Below are 17,092 nucleotides of genomic sequence, written 5' to 3' on the forward strand. Positions count from 1 at the left end.
GTAAGTGTAATAGAAGATAAGGCTCAAATTTTCTGAGGGTTTCTTTGCAGTGGATCCAAGGCTCACGGAGGGAGCTTCTGTGTCTCAAGGAGTGATGGCCTGGGGCAGCCCACGAAGGGCCTGAGGAAGGAATCTAAAGAGGATTCCTGGGTCAGGCAGCACAGAAGGCTCCTTACTCTTCTGGGATTTATCTTTTCCAGTGTTTTGAGAGAGTTCATGTGCTCCTGTAGCTGGGGCATGTTCTCCAGGTGATCTGCCATCTTCTTGCACCAAGGATGAGTCTTCACAGTGGTGCGTCCAGGCGTGCAGGGATAGAACTGCCATTGTTATTAGTGACTTGATCAACAGGAAAATAGATAGCAACCGGGAGGATCATTTTGTAACTTGTATGCCTGGTGCAAAGGTAGCAAACCTCATCATTGCCTAGATAGTATTTCAGAAAGCGCTGAGGAAAAACTGGCTGTCATGATCCATGTGGGTACCAATGTCATAGGAAGATGCAGTATGGAGGTTCTGGAAGTTAAATATAGGCTTCTAGGTAATAGATATCCAGAACTTCAAGGACTGCGTTCTCAGAAAATCTACCAGTTCCATGCGCAGGAGTCCAGAGGCAGGCAGAGCGCCAGAGTCTCAATGTGCGAATGAGAATATGGTACAAGGAGAAGGGTTTTAGATTCATTAGGAAATCAGGAACCTTTTGGGAAAGGAAGAGCCTAATCTGGTGGAATGGGCTCCACTTTAACCAAAGTGGAAACCAACTTCTGGCACTAACATGAGAGCAGCATTTAAACTAAACCTTGGGAGAAAGCCAACAGTTGCTCAAGAGCGCAAGGTTCAGAATGGGGTTTCCACAGTGGATACCATTAAACAAAAGAAACTAGAGTTTCATGACTATGAAGATGTGGGAAAAATGATTCTAAATTACCTGAATCAACTACTTGTAAGAAAGGTGTGAAAAAGAATATATTTAGATGTCTGTATGCAAACACTGGAAGTCTGAAAAATAAAATGGGGGATTTAAAGTATATGACATTGGGAAGATATTGATATAACAGGCATCTGAGAGAACTGGTGCTAAAAGCACAACCAATGGCACATGGTGATACAGGGATACAAAATAAATAAAAATAACAGAGCAGACAAAAGTGGTAATAGCGTGGCATTAAATATCAAGGATTCCACAGAATCAAGTAAGATACAGATTCTGCAAGAAAGAAACTGCACTCTGGAATCTTTATGGATATTGTTTAAAAACATCATCTTGGAAACCCAGATAAAATATATTCCACAAATTAAGATAGATCAAAAGAAAAACAAGCACCTGCTAGCTTCAAAGACACATAAGCACTTCTCAGTTACAGTATAAAACACTAATAAAGTAGGCCAAGAAAGAATTTGAGCAGAGACCTGCCAGAGGGCAAACGCTAAAATAATCTTTTCAAGTACATCAGAATCAAAAAACCTGCAAAGGGTGACAGGGGGTGCTCAAGAAGGATAAAGCCATAGCAGAGAAACTAAATGAATTATTCACTTCAGTCTTTACTGAGGAGGATGTCCGAGAGATACCCATACTTGAACCAATTTTTCTGGGTGATGACTCTGAAGAACTGAATCAAATCAGTGTGAATCTGGAAGAAGTGCTAGTGCAATTTGACAAACTAAATAGTAGCAAATCACCAATACCTGATGGTATTCACCCCAGAGTGCTGCAGGAACTCAGATACGAAATTGCAGATTTATAACTGGTAATCTCTAACCTATCATTCAGATCTTCCTCCAGACTTGAGGGCTGGAAGATAGCATATGTAACTCCAATTTTTAAAAAGGACTCCAGAAGTGATCAGAGTAACTGTGACAATGACTAGTTAATACAACCAAAGGTTGACACAAAACTGAATCCTGATAATAAATGAAGTTGTGATTTTTAGTTAAAATTGTTTGTAACCTTTATTATTGTGTAATTAAAACTATTTTCTCATTTTTAGTTTTATACATTTTTATAACATCATCTTTATAGAAAAAACTTTTTTATGTGAAAGGGTAAGACCTCAGCACTGGCACAGAATCTGATATTTGACAGAGACTACTTAGCCAGTCAGTACAGTCACTGGTCTATTATCCTCTTTTTACTTATTTTACTTAAAAAATCTCTCTCGATGTTTCATTAAAGTGCTTAAACTTTTGTTGAGTTTGTATGTTGATTTATGAACAACTTCAAAACACTGGACTTGAGCATGAAACTACAATAGTTTTAAGCTGAATTGCCCGACTATGCATTTGCTAAGCGAGCAGAGATACTTTCATCTGCCTGCACTCCCACATTGAGAGTTTCTATCCCGACATATCTTATAACTTGTTCAAATTCCTTTTAGAACAAGTGTGTGCTGTTAAGCCACTGTATTGATCTTCGGCTGCCAAAACCGCTATATTTTTTTCTTTGAACCGCCGACGTTGTCAATGTTTCGTAACCTGCATTAGGGCGGGCTTTTATATGGTTGGACTTTCCGTCTCAATAGTCGGGTTTAAGCCTTTGGTTGTATTAACTAGTCATTATCATGGTTTAATTAGAAACTAGTTACTCCCTGAATTTCTATATATTGCGTGATCAGAGTAACTCCATACCAGTGCCTGGTAAAATGGTGAAATCCTTAATTAAGGACAAAATTAAAGCTATATAGATAAAAATGACAAAATAGAGAAACATTCAGCATAGATTTCTCAAACGGAAGTCATGCCTTATCATCATATTGTAAAGCCTCTTGCTCCGTTATGTTATATGTAAACCGAAGGGATGTTCACAATGACTGTCGGTATATAAAACTGTTAATTAATTAATTAAATAAATAAATAAATATTAGAGTTCTTTGAAGGTGTAAATGAGGGGGTGGACTGAAGAGTAATCTAAGGAAGTATTTCTTTACAGAAAGGATGATGGATGCATGGAGCAGCCTCCCACTGGAAGTGGCGGAGACAAGGACAGTATCTTAAAGCAAGAAAGAATGGGAGAAGTGCAGTGAGGATTAGAACCTGCACAAATGTTTTTCCCAGTGGTCATCTTGAGATTTTTGCTAAAGGCTTTTGCATATTGTATTCCTCCCAGCTTTTGGGTCATCCTCTTTTTGGGATGGGTCTCAGAGAGCACATGCAGAGAGACAGAGGGAAGGCAAGGCTGTAAAAGCCAGAGGTGTTGAAGAGGAGAGTTTCTGAGTACGTCCTCAAGGTCCAGTCATTTGAAGAAGTTTTTTAGATTAAATTTTATGAAAAGACTGAGAGAATTTCGGATCATCTGGATCAGCTCTATGAGGAAAGACCCCCCTGGAAGCAAAGAGTGGATCCCTGTTTTGGCACCGTGTGCCTAGTTTACAGCAAAGTGGAAGACAGATTGGATTTTTCAGAGTTTGGACATTCTCTCTATTTTTGAAGCTAGGGACAGATTTTTGCCTTTACCCCTGGTATATGTTGGAGCTGAAGGAAAACTTACCTACCCTTATTGGGGAAGGCATTTTGGACCAGGACACAGTTGAGAGAAAGAGGGTCACCCAAAGAGGCCACCACGGTCAAAGACTTTTCTGATTTGCATTTTTCTCATCTTGTAAGTTTGGAACCATAGCCTGGATATCATTTTTTAAGCTTAAGTAAACTGTTCTATGATTTGAACACCAAGTGTGCTCTTTTGGATCAGCAGACGCTCCTTCACTCTTGAGTACTGCACAAACAGTGAGCGTGACTGTGCAGCCTAGTTACCTCCACCACAGCACCTAGGCCTCCTCCTCCCAGGGCTGAGGTTTGGTGTTTGAGAGCGATAGAGGTTTGGGAGAGTAAAGACAGCCCTGGGACTCCCCTGCATTGGGGACCCTCCAAGAGAGAGGGAGTTACACAAGCAAAGATGTGCTGGTCTTTTTCTGCTTTCAGGTTTCCATAAGCCAGTAGATAATGGTGAGCTAACTGATACTGTTATGTTTGGATTTGCAGAAGGTTTTTGATAAAGTCCCACGTTAGAGACTCCTCAGAAAACTAAAAAAACGTGGGATAGGAGGCATTGTCTTACTGTGGATTGGTAACTGGAAAAGAGTAAGATTAGATGGTCAGTTTTCCCAGTAGAGAAAGATGAATAGAGGAGTGCCCCAGAAATCCGTCCTTGGCCCAGTATTGCTTAACTTTGTCATTAATGATCTAGAAAAGGGAGTGATTAGTGAAGTGATCAAATTTCCAGGTGACACAAAAATGTTCAGAGTATTTAAAATACAGACAGTGAGGAAACATGGGTGGGAAGAAGTAACAATTTTGTTTTGTTTTTTGTTTCAATTTGAGGGGAGTTCCCCACCAATTTTGTTTGGTTTAATGAAATAAACATAAAAAAATGAAAAAAAACAAAAATAGGGGGAAAAAAAATAAATGGGGCCTCCCAAGGCCTCCTGTCCCCACCACCCATCCCATAAAAATGCTGGGGCCATAATCCTCCCTGGCCCCCACTTAGCTGGTCCGGGTGGCATTTATTTTATTTATTTATTTAAAAGTATTTATATACCATTTTTCAAAGTAAGGTTTTTTGTCAAAACGGTTTACAAAGTAAAAATAAAAGATAATATTAAAATAAAATTAAAAATACAAAAACTGGTATATACCTAAAAGGTAACAACAAATCTAATTAATAATGCATCTGACACTGAGGCCTAAACCTCTGGGCTGGGCCCTGGTCCTGGGCCTGGGTCTGGACCGAGGCCCAGGCATCAGGACCCGATCTCTGGGTTGGGCCCCGGTGTTGGTCCTGGGTCAACGCTGGGGCCCTGCCCAGACCCAGGACCAACACCGGGGCCCAGATGCCAGGTCCAGATGCCTGGGCCTCGGTCCAGACCCAGGCCCGACTCAGAGGCCGGGTTCTAATCCTGGGGTCCTGGCACAATCTCAGGCCCAGGTATGGGCCCAGGCATTGGGACCCCAGCATCCAGGTTGGGCCCCAGAGTCAGGCCTGAGACCAGGCCCTGGCTTAGGCTGAGTCTCAGGCGTCAGGACCCGGTGTCAGGCCTGGGACCGGGCCAAGGCCCAGGCATCGGGACCTGGTCCCAGACTGGGCTGGGATGTCGGATCAGATAGGTGAAAAATTTGGGGGCCAGGGTCTAGGCCAAGACCCTGGTGTTATGCTCAGGCATAGGCTGTGGTCCCTTCATGGGGCCTCAGCTTAGCCTACTTGAGGCTCGGGCCTAGGCTTAGGCCGAGGCACTGGAGTCGCATTTGGGCATAGACCGGGTCCTCTGCTTTGAGTCTCATCCTATTCTCTAGGTGAGGCCCTAGCTTTGGGCCTGGGCCCAACCCAGCAACTTTTTTTAATGTATTTCTTTATTGATTTTCAAAATGAAACGAGATTCTGACAAAAGTTAGTTGGAATTTAACTCATTCCATTTTGAAAACAACCCGAAATGAAATAGGAAGTTTCATCTCATTTACTATTCTGTTTCTCCCGAATTTCCATCCCTATAAGGAACTGCTGCAGGACCTTGCAAGACTGGGTAACTGAGTATCTGAGTGGCAGATGAAAGTTCATGAGGACAAATGCAAATGTAACCCAGTGCTTCAGGAATGTTCATGTCTATATTACTGTATACCATCCATAGACAGTATATTTGTTGTTTTATGTTATTATGTTTTATAATACCCTGCCCTGAACTATTAGGAGGGGCAGGTAACAAGAACTTTAAAATAAATAAATAACACAATATTTGTTTATTTATTTAAAATCTTTTCTATACCGTTGTTTAGTACAGCACCATCACAACGGTTTACAATGAGGCACGTAAAACTATTTGGTGAAATACTTATTAACAATGGGCCAGAACATTTATCGGTAACAAGATTTCATAATATAAGGTATATGTTGTGTGATCTGGATAATAGAAAAAAGTCATATAATTATTGCACTTTGTACTACAGTTCACTTAACTTAACTTATTCTATTATAATGTTTACCAAAAATGATAATGTATAGGTATAGGTGCGGGTATTTGGTGACTTTAGCTTGTTCATTTAAACTTCAGCATCTCCACTCTCATTATAAAATGCTTTCTTGAAAATAGAGATGGTTTGGCCCTGCGCCCCATGGGGAGTTGCTAATGATTATATTGTTTTGGTTTGCGTATGCTCCAACTTTTTGCCAGGGCACTCTGGAGGAGGCTCATGGATTGAGAGCAGTTCCAACATGCAGTCCTAGTGGATGCAGCTCCCTGCAGAGCACTTGTAACTGGAGCTCTCCTTGATTGTGAGTATGCACCAGACCGTTTCTACAGTGTGGAGCATGCTTTTGCCCTAGTCCAAGCTGAGTTAGTGAGAGCAATGCCTCGATGAAATGTATCAGAATTAATTTAACCACGTCATGGTGCACTTCCAGTTCAGGACTGGACTGATTAAGCCAACTGTCTCTTGCTGGCAAGTATTTTGTGCTGTGTTATGTGTGTAAAGTAAATAAATAAGATGGTTGGACTCAAGCACAATGTGCCTTGTTTCATTTGAAGCGCACAAGAGCATGGGGTGCACTGAAGCTGGTGAGAGGAGAACGCCCGAGGCCAAATCCCCCTCAGAAATCCTGCAAGTTCTAAAGAAGACAGGGGAACGGGGCAAAAGGATGATACTGACTGAAAGATGTCATTTTGGAAAATGGCCTCGCTGGGTCTGAAGCTACCAGGAAATCTCTGGTAAGGCCGAGCGGGAGGCAGGTCAGAAGGGAGGAGGCAGGCTCTGGGGGAGCAAATTTTGTGAAAAAGAGGAGGGTTTGGTGGCATGGCTTGCCCCACAACTTCAGTGAACTAAAATTTTATTTTTTGACTTTAGTGGTAGAGGGGAGCGGGTCAGGGAGTCTCGAGAGGGTTTTGCCAATCTTGGGGATTAATTTGGGCTGATCAATCCCTTTAAAACATGGCCCCAGGAGCATCAGGATGTGAATTAGCATCCCGATGCTCCCTGGAAAAAGTTAGCTACAACTCAAATAACACATCTTGAGATTTTGTTGACAAGCTGCATTATTCGATTTACATATTTTGGGATATTCTTCAGCCCCCAGCACCATATTTGTGGTGCTGGGGGCTGAAGAAAGTGCGATATTTCAAATACCACACATTATTGCTATGTTACACGATTTGCCAAATGCCACCCCCGTGAAGTTTGAAATAACGCATCTTTTTGTTGAAGCATTTAATTTCCTATTAATTCTGGAAGGGAAAACATTTCACCGAGATAAAAATAAACTAAATGCATTTGTGAGTAGCTTTCGAGAGCTATGCTTCCTTCCTCAGTTAAGCAGAACCCTTGAAAGTTAGTCTCAAATGTATTTATTTATTTATTTTTAGATTTTTATATACCGGTGTTCCTATATGAAATAAAGATCACATCGGTTTACATTGAAACAGAACATGAAAATTGCCAAAAGGCATTACATAGAACAAGGTTATGAAACTTGGAACAGTGTACATAAGTTCAAAATTTAACAATAACGTTGTAACATTGATGACCAAAAGATAAAGGAGAAAAAAAAAAAAAAAAAAGACTTAAACAATTAAGTTGACAGGTCTTATTGAGCATAAAAATTATAACGTATAAGTGAGAAATTCTCAAGTGTCCTGCAGCAAGAGATTAGATACCGAAGTAGGTAGTGGTATGGAAAATGGGGGTTTGTGAAGAAGATATGTTCTTGCTGGTTGGAGGGGAAAAAATGATGATCATGGTCCTGGAAAAGCTTGGCTAAAGAGCCAGGTTTTAAGTTTTTTTTTGAATGAAGAGTGGCAGAACTCAAGCCGAATGTCTGGTGGGAGCGCATTCCATTGAATGGGGCCTGCTGTAGATATGGCACGTTTATGATGCGAGGATTTTGTTGAAGGTACATAGAGTGTGCCTTTATATGCTCCTCTGATGGGTCTAGAGGAGGAGTGAGGGCGTAGTTGGTTACATAATTGAAGAGGAGAGATATTGTGAATGGATTTATGAATTACGGTGAGTACTTTATATAGGATCCTTTGCTTTATAGGCAGCCAGTGGAGGAGCTTGAGAATGGGGGTGATGTGATCTCTTTTATTCGTATTGGTAAGGATTCTGGCTGCAGAGTTCTGTAGCATTTGGAGGGGTTTGATGGATGAATATGGAAGGCCAAAGAGAAGCGAATTGCAATAGTCGACTTTTGATAGAATAATGGCTTGTAGGACCATCCGAAAATCGTTGAAATAAAGAAGAGGCTTCAATTTTTTTAAGACTTGTAACTTATAAAAACAGTCTTTGGTGGTTGTGCTTATGAATTTTTTAAAATTGAGCTGATTGTCTAGCATGATACCTAGATCTCGAACATGTGGTGAGTGATTTAATATGGGAGTGGATGAGTTGAGTAGGTCAGCTGGGTTTAGAAGTTTGATGTTGATGTCTTGATTGATGATTAGGATCTCAGTTTTGTTGTTGTTAAGAATGAGGCAAAGGCTGGAGAGAAGATGATTGATCTGTTGCAAACAATTGTTCCAGTGAGCCAAGGTTTTTTGTAAGTACTAAGTTAGTTCAGTAAAAGCATATCTCACTATGACTTGTTTGTTGCCTTTTATTTCTACATTATCTAAAACGGCACCCACGTTATCTTCTTTATATTCCTGAAATACTCTTCCTCATCCTTGACCCAGACATGTCTGGACACTAACTTAAATGCATTAGAGTCAAACCAGAAATAATGACATTCTAGAACAAATTAACAATTTCCTGAAAAGCTCTGCAAAATAGAAAGAGCACATTCTGACAGCTGAACTTGATAAAATTAGTCATTTAACAACCGAAGGGAAAAGTCCATGAATTCTGCAGAGCAGGGGGACTTTCTGCACTGAGGTTTCGTGAGGATGCACAAATTAAAAAGTTTAGTAATTTTAAGGAACAGCTGTCTCCACGGGAGGATAATTTTATAACATCCTGTGTAACTTATGTGTTGCCAAAGCACAAAAGTTACACCGGTCTTCAAAGAACACTTACACACATAAATTCACTTTGAAAATTATCCCTAAGAAACCGCGAAACGTTAATAGTGCAAAGTTACATCTTCTCTTTGAAGAATGAAAAATCTTCAGAGGGATAGCCAAGTTAGTCTGGTGTAGCAAGAATGTCAGGAGTCGGGAGGCACCTTATAGATGAACCTATTTATTGAAGCATGAGCTTTTGTGGACAGTGTCCACTTTGTCAGATGCATAATTTACTAACAGGCCGATACAGTACAGTGTAACCGGCATTTGGAATCGCGTTTTCGACACGCTAGCTTTACTCCTTATTCAGTAGGGGTAATAGCGCGTCCAAAATGCGCGTCCAACCCCCCCGAGATTAATAGCACCCACAACATGCAAATGCATGTTGATGGCCCTATTAGTCATTCCCGCGCACTACAGAAAGTAAAATGTGCAGCCAAGCTGCACATTTTACTTTAAGAAATTAGCGCCTACCCAAAGGTAGGCGTTAATTTCTGCCAGCGCCGGGGAAGTGCACAGAAAAGCAGTACAAACTGCTTTTCTGTGCACCCTCCGACTTTAATATCATGGCAATATTAAGTTGGAGGCCCCCAAAGTTAAAAATAAGTTAAAAATTAAAAAAAAACAATTTTAAATGGGCCCGCGGCTCAAAAACCGGACACTCAATTTTGCCGGCATCCGGTTTCCGAACCCGTGGCTGTCAGCGGGTTTGAGAACCGACACCGGCAAAATTGAGCATCGGCTGTCAAACTGGCTGACAGCTGCCGCGTCCGTCAAAAAAGAGGCGCTAGGGACGCGCTAGTGCCCTAGTGCCTCTTTTTACTGCGGGCCCTAATTTAAATAAATTAACTTTCTGAATCGCGCGCACAGGAGAGTGGCCTGTGCGCGCGCCGGGAGAGTGGGTGCTCGCCCGCTCTCCCGCGTGGTTTACTGTATTGGCCCGTAAGAGATGACTCTTACGGGCTTGTCTGTTCCGGTCACTCTAAGAGCAACCCTTTAATCTTTAGCATGAGTCAAAGAGAGCAATTAAAAATGATTATTTTGTGAGATTTGTGAACAACAGTCCTTTACAGGATGTGGGCTATAATTTAATAGCCATCACATATGCTTTCAAGTGCATTTATCATTACTTCGAGTGCATACAGAGCAGGAGGATGATCAGTAGCCGCACAGTTCCTCCAACGGATGCATAAAGACATCAGGCCAGCATATGTTTCTTTAGTGCTTTGTTAAGGGCTACAAGGGAGTCTACGAGCAGTAAATTTGCTTACCCTTCTGTTCTGTACATCGAGCACCTCTCCAGAGGAATCTTCAGCACGCCATTATTCAAACCCACAAACAGAGACCTGTTACTGTGAAGAATCTGGAGGCTTCTGATTGGTTCTTGTTGACCACTGGGAAGAATCTGCATTTCCTCTAAATAACAACTCTTCAGGCTCCTGTTAGCGTTAGAAAGTGCCTTCAAAATGGTGCCGTACTCTAATGGAAGAAGAAGAAGAAGCAAGGAGCACGTAAATCTCTAAAAGACCGATTGCATCGAGCACCTGGAACACAAGGGGGCAATTTTCAAACTGCTCGCCTTGGTGCAATGTCTGCAGGTACTTTTTTCCTTGCGTCACTTCCCCTTTGAAAATTGGCACAAAGTCTGTGGATAAAAAAGCACTCACGGGCTTTTGCACATGTTTTCAGGGCAGGCAATACTTTGCCGGAAAGAAACGCTGGAAGATCTGAAACGTCAATCTATGCGCCATTAATCCGGCCATAACACAGTCCCAGGGATATCTCCTCCCTAATCTGGCTAAAAGTGTGCACCTTCTGAAAACCTGCACTTACTTTTAGCTGGATGGAAGAAGGGCAATTTACCAGGGTAAAACTCCATTTACCCGAGCAAATAGCTTTGAAAACTGCCCTCCCCGGGCCAGAATTTCAGGCAAAAGCAGAGCAAAAAAATAAAATTAAATGAAATGACGAGGAAAGCCTGCCAGTCTGGTTTCTCGTACAATTTTTAATCTTTATTTCCTGAAACTTCCAGAAGGGATAGAAATTCCACGGAAAAATCATGTGAATGAAAACGTGTGCAAAAAGAGCACTGTGGACCTTTTGCTCACTTCTTAAACTTAGCTCTTTCAGACAAAAGCTCGTTTCTACACAGCCCTCCCCTTTATTCAAGTTCTCGTTGAAACAATTGGGGTTCCTTTGGTTCTGCAATTTCCTCCTGCTGCTCTGGCCTTTCAGCTCATTCAGAACCTGTCTCTGTTGGCTGCAGCACCCTGAGTCCTCATTTGCACTACCTAGGGATTTTTCCCCTTATTTTTTTTATGTACCCTCTTAATTCACTTAGCTCAGTCAACGGGCCTGTCTTCGGCTGGGGACCACACACCAGGGCTCCTTCTGGAACCCTGAAATCCCAGACCCTAAATCTGGTCACTAGGTGTCGCCGTTGCTCAATGACAGGGACTCCCTCCTCCAGTGACTGTGCATGTTGCCTCTGAGGCTTTCCCAACCCTGTCCGAACCGGGAAGTAAATGCCTGACCTGAGAATTGAACCTGGGGGTCCTCTGCATAACAGGATGCAGCACTGCCACTGAGGCACCGGATTGGCCCCAGTATTTGTTTTGTTTAATAGCTCTTTATTCGAATCATAACCCTCTCCCTCTTCCGAGTGTGATTTATAAGCTAGTAAAAACACAACAGCCTTTACCCAGGTTCCTAGGTCCCAGGATAGGACACAGATAGGAAACATTTGCTCCATGTTCAGTCCTAATCAACAGGTTACATTACCAGCTAAGCTGAAAACGACATCACTATGCATGAAGTGAATAATTTGTCCTAAAGAATGGGTTTTCAGAGTCTCCAATGTATTAAGTAAGGGCCAGACCAGTGGCAAGAGACCTGGGTTTGATCCTTGGCCAGTACTCTGCTTCTCGGGGTGGCTGGCTCTGGGGATGTTCACAGCCCCGTGGGGGAGGGAGTCACAGCCATCACTAAATGTCTGAAACTCTGTCCTCTTCACACACCCCTCCCCCTCCCCCCCCAGGGGCTGTGAGTACTGCCTCTGCAGCATCTCCGGACAGCTAAGAATGAAGGCTCAGGGCATCATAGACCAAAAGGAGGCTCCGACTGAGGCAAAAGCCCAAAGGAGCAGGAGGAACTGCTAGAAAAAATAATGACAAAAGTTATCAACTAAAATTTCCTGTATCTGAATACCCAAACTCAGAAAAAATAAACAATGAACACTGGAGCAATGAAGAGAAATCCAAATGCAAAATGCATAAAGTCGTTTCAATGACACAAACCACATGTGCAGATAAATAACTTACATTACCATAACATGTAAGTTTTTTCTGATGCAAAGAAGTAAATCGTATAGAAGAAATACATTATTGGTTGAAAAGACATCAGATAGTCGCTTGGCCAGGCTGGTGGCTCAGCAGAATGTGCTCTGCACTGCCACCTGAAGAGACCTGGGTTTAATTCCCAGGCTAGATTTCTGCTCCCTGGGGCTGTTGGCGTTGGGGATGCTTTGGAGGCAGCATTCACAGCCCCCGGGAAGGGGGGAGGGGAAAGAGGGAGTTGCAGTCATTGTGCAACAACAGCACCTAGTGGCTGGACTCAGGGCCTATCAATGCTAGCTTCGGGAGAGAATCTGGGTGTGCGGCTCCCAGCTAAGGATTCTAGCTGCAATAACTGGGTTACGTGGGCTGAGAGGGGGATATAAAATGGGTTGGGGGGAGGGAAACCAGGTGGTGACTCATGCCTCTGGAACCAATAATGATGCTTCCGACTGAACGGGAAGTCAACCGAGCCAAAAAAAAAAAAAAGATGATTACGTGTCTTGGCAGTCGTAGCAAGGACCATTCTGATCTCCTCCCACATATCTGAGTAGCATCTTTATGCTGATGACTCCCAGATCTCCCTGTCTGTGCTAGAAATTTCACCAAGAACCCTGCCCCCTATCTCACTGCCACCTTAAACTTCACATGGCCAAGAGAGAACTTTTCTCACAAACTCACTTCTTCCTGCCCCCCCTTTTTTCTATCTCCTTGTCATGTTCCCGCCCGCTCTGTTCACAGCCCTGAAGCCATCTTCAGCTCCTCTCTCCCCTTTTCTGCGCACATCCAAAAACTGCTGGAGTGTGTTGTTTCGCCAGTCATCATCAAAATCCGTCCCTTCCTTTCTGAACGCACTACCAAAACCCTTATCCTCTCTCCCATCACCTCCTACTTAAGAGTACTGCGACTTTACACGTCTCCCAGTGAACCACCCATCCCCACTGCAGTCTGAAAACGTTGATAAAATCGGCTTGGATCTGTCAAGCAGGTGAGCTTCATGGAATGTGACGCACATCATACACTGCTTACCTGTCCCAATATACATAACGTGATAAAGCGTATCCTTGCCCTGAACAATGTCCACCACCAGCCTGGAAAAGCGAATGCTGTCCTGCGTGACGAGGGGGTCGATGGAGACAGGCTGGACCACGTCATTCATGAGAAACAAGCGCTGAGCATCCTGCAGACTCCTCTCGGTCAGGTTCTCGTTGGGGCTTTCATCGTTCAAGATACCGCACTAAGCATTGGGCAGAGAAAGGAAGCTCATTCAGTGGCCAAGGCAAGACACTAACACAGCAGCGCGAGCTACATACTTTCTCGCCTCTCTTACTTCTTCTTTTCCATTTATCCCTTGATCGTCTTTTTCTATGCCCTAAACCAAATTTTAGCCTGCATGGTTTTTCTCTGCTTTCGGCCGCAGCTGTTCACACTGTATTTACTGATGCTCCCTTTGTAGCAGTGTGAGGCCTGCACGAGGCTCTGAATCAGCACAGCAACACCCTGATTTACTAACCCCGTTCTTAGATTTCAGTTCTATCACTACTACTACTAATCACTTCTGTACAGCTCCTGGACATAGGAAGCATGGTTTGGGGTCAGTTAATCTGACTTTACTCCCGGTACTGTCTCTAGGATGGAACCACTCCAGGAGTAAACGTGGAGTCGTTTCCGTTTCAGCTCCCACAGGGACAGAAGGAAACCAACTCTGTCGCCTGGGCCTCAAGACCTTGAAAAGAAGCCAGGTTTGCCTCTTGCTTCAAATGCCAACAGATATCTGGTCCGACCTCCCAGGCTGTAGCTGGAGAGAGACAGGAACTCAAAGACAGCTTGCAAGTCAAGGGAGAGTGTGCTAGAGGCTCAGCTAATAGCGTCTGAAGGGATAGGAAGCTCTATCAGTGCGGGCCACAGGGAAAGGGGGAAAAAACAAGCACCAATAAATATTGTTTTACAGTCTGCATTAAAATGAGAAATGTGGGCCCGCTCCAATACAGGTTACTAGCTACAGAAGGTCGAGGAAAATGTTACCCACCGTGCACATTACCTTACACCACAGACCTTGCAGCTGTAGTCGTATCATCATGTTATTTCACAGCACACAAGACAATAATTTAATCATCTTTAGAATGAAAAGGTAGTACAGCTGCGGACAGTGTTGCAAGCGATTCAAGTGGAATGCTGGTAGCAATGGCGCAGTCACTGGTGAGCACTTGTTTACGGCCAACACATTTGACTGATCAAGTCAACCAGTTCCTGAGCAGCCAGAGCACGAGATGCTGGCACAGTTATCTATCAAGCATTTGCCTTCTGGATATCTCTCTTAAAAGCTTTGCTAGTAAATCTCTATGTATTTCAAAAATGATGCCTCCATCGAAATATTTACACACCAACGCACGGTGTCCGTGAATGCTGACAGTGGCACAAACGAACTGAAAAGTTTCCATATATTACTACTTCTAAAGATGATTAAATCCACAAATTTTTTATATAAACTCTTTGAAAGAGTGCCAAAGGAGGAGGATTTATGGTAATCCCTTAGAGATGTGGATAATTTACACTCAGATTGCCCATCTGAGGTCATGTTCTAATTTTCCATCTGTGCAGCATCAGCTGTACTGCACACATAGCCTAAAAAAACCGGTCCTCACTAATAAGCTTTGGCCAAGTCATAAAATATAACCTCCAGGTTTGGTCCTAAAATCTGTAAAGACAAATTCTCGACAAATCTTTCTTATTGATTTACATGCTTTTATATATAAAAATACATTAAGCAAGCAAGAAAGTATGATGAGTGTGTGCTTGAAAAGATATAGTTATATGACCCTGGAGAATTGTAAGTTACAACGATATGAAGTTCATCCCTCCTCCAGCATCTGGGAATCTTGGAAGTATGTCAAAATTCTTTTAGCATGAACCTGAGAATATACTATTGCAGTTATAAGATTTTCGGACAGAAAGGATGCATATTTCTTGTTAAAAAATAACATTTAATCCTCATTCTGTATGGTCAATTGCACTTTAGCACAGGAGAGCTCCATTATCAATAATGATGACATAAAACATGGTTAAGGGACCTTGTTGCTACTTCACAGTTTCTACTGAGCCGAGCGCACTAAGCTGGTATTATCATTTCTCATGACCATTTTCTATTACTATTAATACAAAATCTCTAATGTTCCCAACTACTATGATAATTGCATTTTATTGAATGATAATTGCATATTTTGTAAACCGTTATGATGGCTCTACCGAATAACGGTATATAAAACTCTACAAATAAATAAATACTAATTATTATGACGGTAATTTTCAAAGCGACATGCGGCGCACATGTGTGTGTGTTCATCAGCCCACGCCCAGGGGCGTGGCTATTTTATAATGTACGCGCATATATGTGCACACACGATATAAAATAGCCTGGCCACACGCACACGTGCGCTCAAGTTTAAGGCGGCGTGAGCCTGTGCACACAAATGCCAATTTTACCATGTAAGTGGGGGGATTTTAAAAGGGATGCACGCCAATGACAGTGCCCGTTTTCCCAGCTCCTTCCTAATTTGCTCAGTTAAGGGATAGGACTTCCAAAACCCCCACAGTTTAATAGCCTTCCTCCCTCCCTGTAAGCCCCGACCTTTAAAACCCCACTGATATGCCAAGATTTCTTGTGTTTTATAACTTACACGTCATCCATAGCAGAAGTAAAGTTAGACAGCAGGGGACCCCGGCACGCCCTAAGTATTAACACGCAAATTTCAAGTTAAAAACCAGCACATCTCTGCCCCGCCCAGACCCTTTCTGAAAACTTTTCATTTGTGCACGTGGCAGCATTTACCCACTTATCCTGGCGGCTTTTAAAATCCAGTCGGTGTGTGCTGGTCCCCTAATTGATGTGCACGTTGGACTTCAAAAAATTCATCTTTATGTGTGAAGTTTGGGAGGGAGTGTAATCTTGATGCTCTTGCTTTAGTTTTGGCTTTTCCAGCTCCCTACTGAGGTGGAGGGAGGGTCAGATTGTAGTAGGGTTTCTTTTTATTTTGATGTATTTTGTACTTTTATTTTTATGCTATATTTGATTATTTACAATGTTTTGCATGTAACACGCACTGTGTGTAGGCTTTGCAAGCAGAAAGGCCTAAGTAAGCAGAAATTACAATTACAATTTCTATTGTGCTCCTAGAGGTATGCGGTGCTGTACAGAGACATATAAGAGCCGGTCACTGTCCCATGGGGCTTACAATCTAGTCAAGTCACAGAGAGAGACAAGATGCTTCTACAAATGTATATATTATAGTAAACATGACTAAAATCAACAAAACTATGATTAGGGGGAGCCAAGTTTTAAGATTTGAAAGCAACCTCATAAAATGCGGGCTTTTGGGTTGGACTTGAATATGGACAGAGAGGGAGTATGAAACACCAACTCAGGAAGCCTGTACCAGGCACAAAAGTGGAAGTTAGTGATGGAGGAAAAGGCCCTAAATAGGAGCAGTTTTCCTGATGAATGGAGGTCATAAGGCGGGCTGTAGAGACAAATAAGAGGAAAGGTGAGATAATGAGAAGATACAGAGTAATTGTACTGGTAGGAGAGTAGAAGGTTGAACTGCATGTGGGAGTGGATGGGGAGTCAATGTAATGAGCTGAAAAGCGGGGTTACATGATCCTGATAACACTGGAGGCACATAAGTCACTCGTAGTGGAGATAGTTGGTTCAGTGGGAAACCTGTGAGGGGTAGACTGCAATAGTCCAAGCAGGAGGTGATGAGAGAGTGGATAAGGTTTTCAGTAGCGTGT

General features: G+C 42.7%; 1 protein-coding gene across 1 annotated transcript in view; it reads right to left on the reverse strand.

Annotated features, from left to right (window-relative positions):
- Nucleotides 1-17,092, reverse strand: part of SEMA5B (semaphorin 5B) — a 750,498-nt gene that overhangs the window by 131,749 nt on the left and 601,657 nt on the right. The window contains 2 exon segments of the mRNA XM_029605220.1: nucleotides 10,244-10,451; nucleotides 13,334-13,541. Of these exon segments, the coding sequence (XP_029461080.1) occupies nucleotides 10,244-10,451; nucleotides 13,334-13,541 (416 nt within the window).

Source organism: Rhinatrema bivittatum, chromosome 6 (assembly GCF_901001135.1).
Source record: "Rhinatrema bivittatum chromosome 6, aRhiBiv1.1, whole genome shotgun sequence".
NCBI lineage: Eukaryota > Metazoa > Chordata > Amphibia > Gymnophiona > Rhinatrematidae > Rhinatrema > Rhinatrema bivittatum.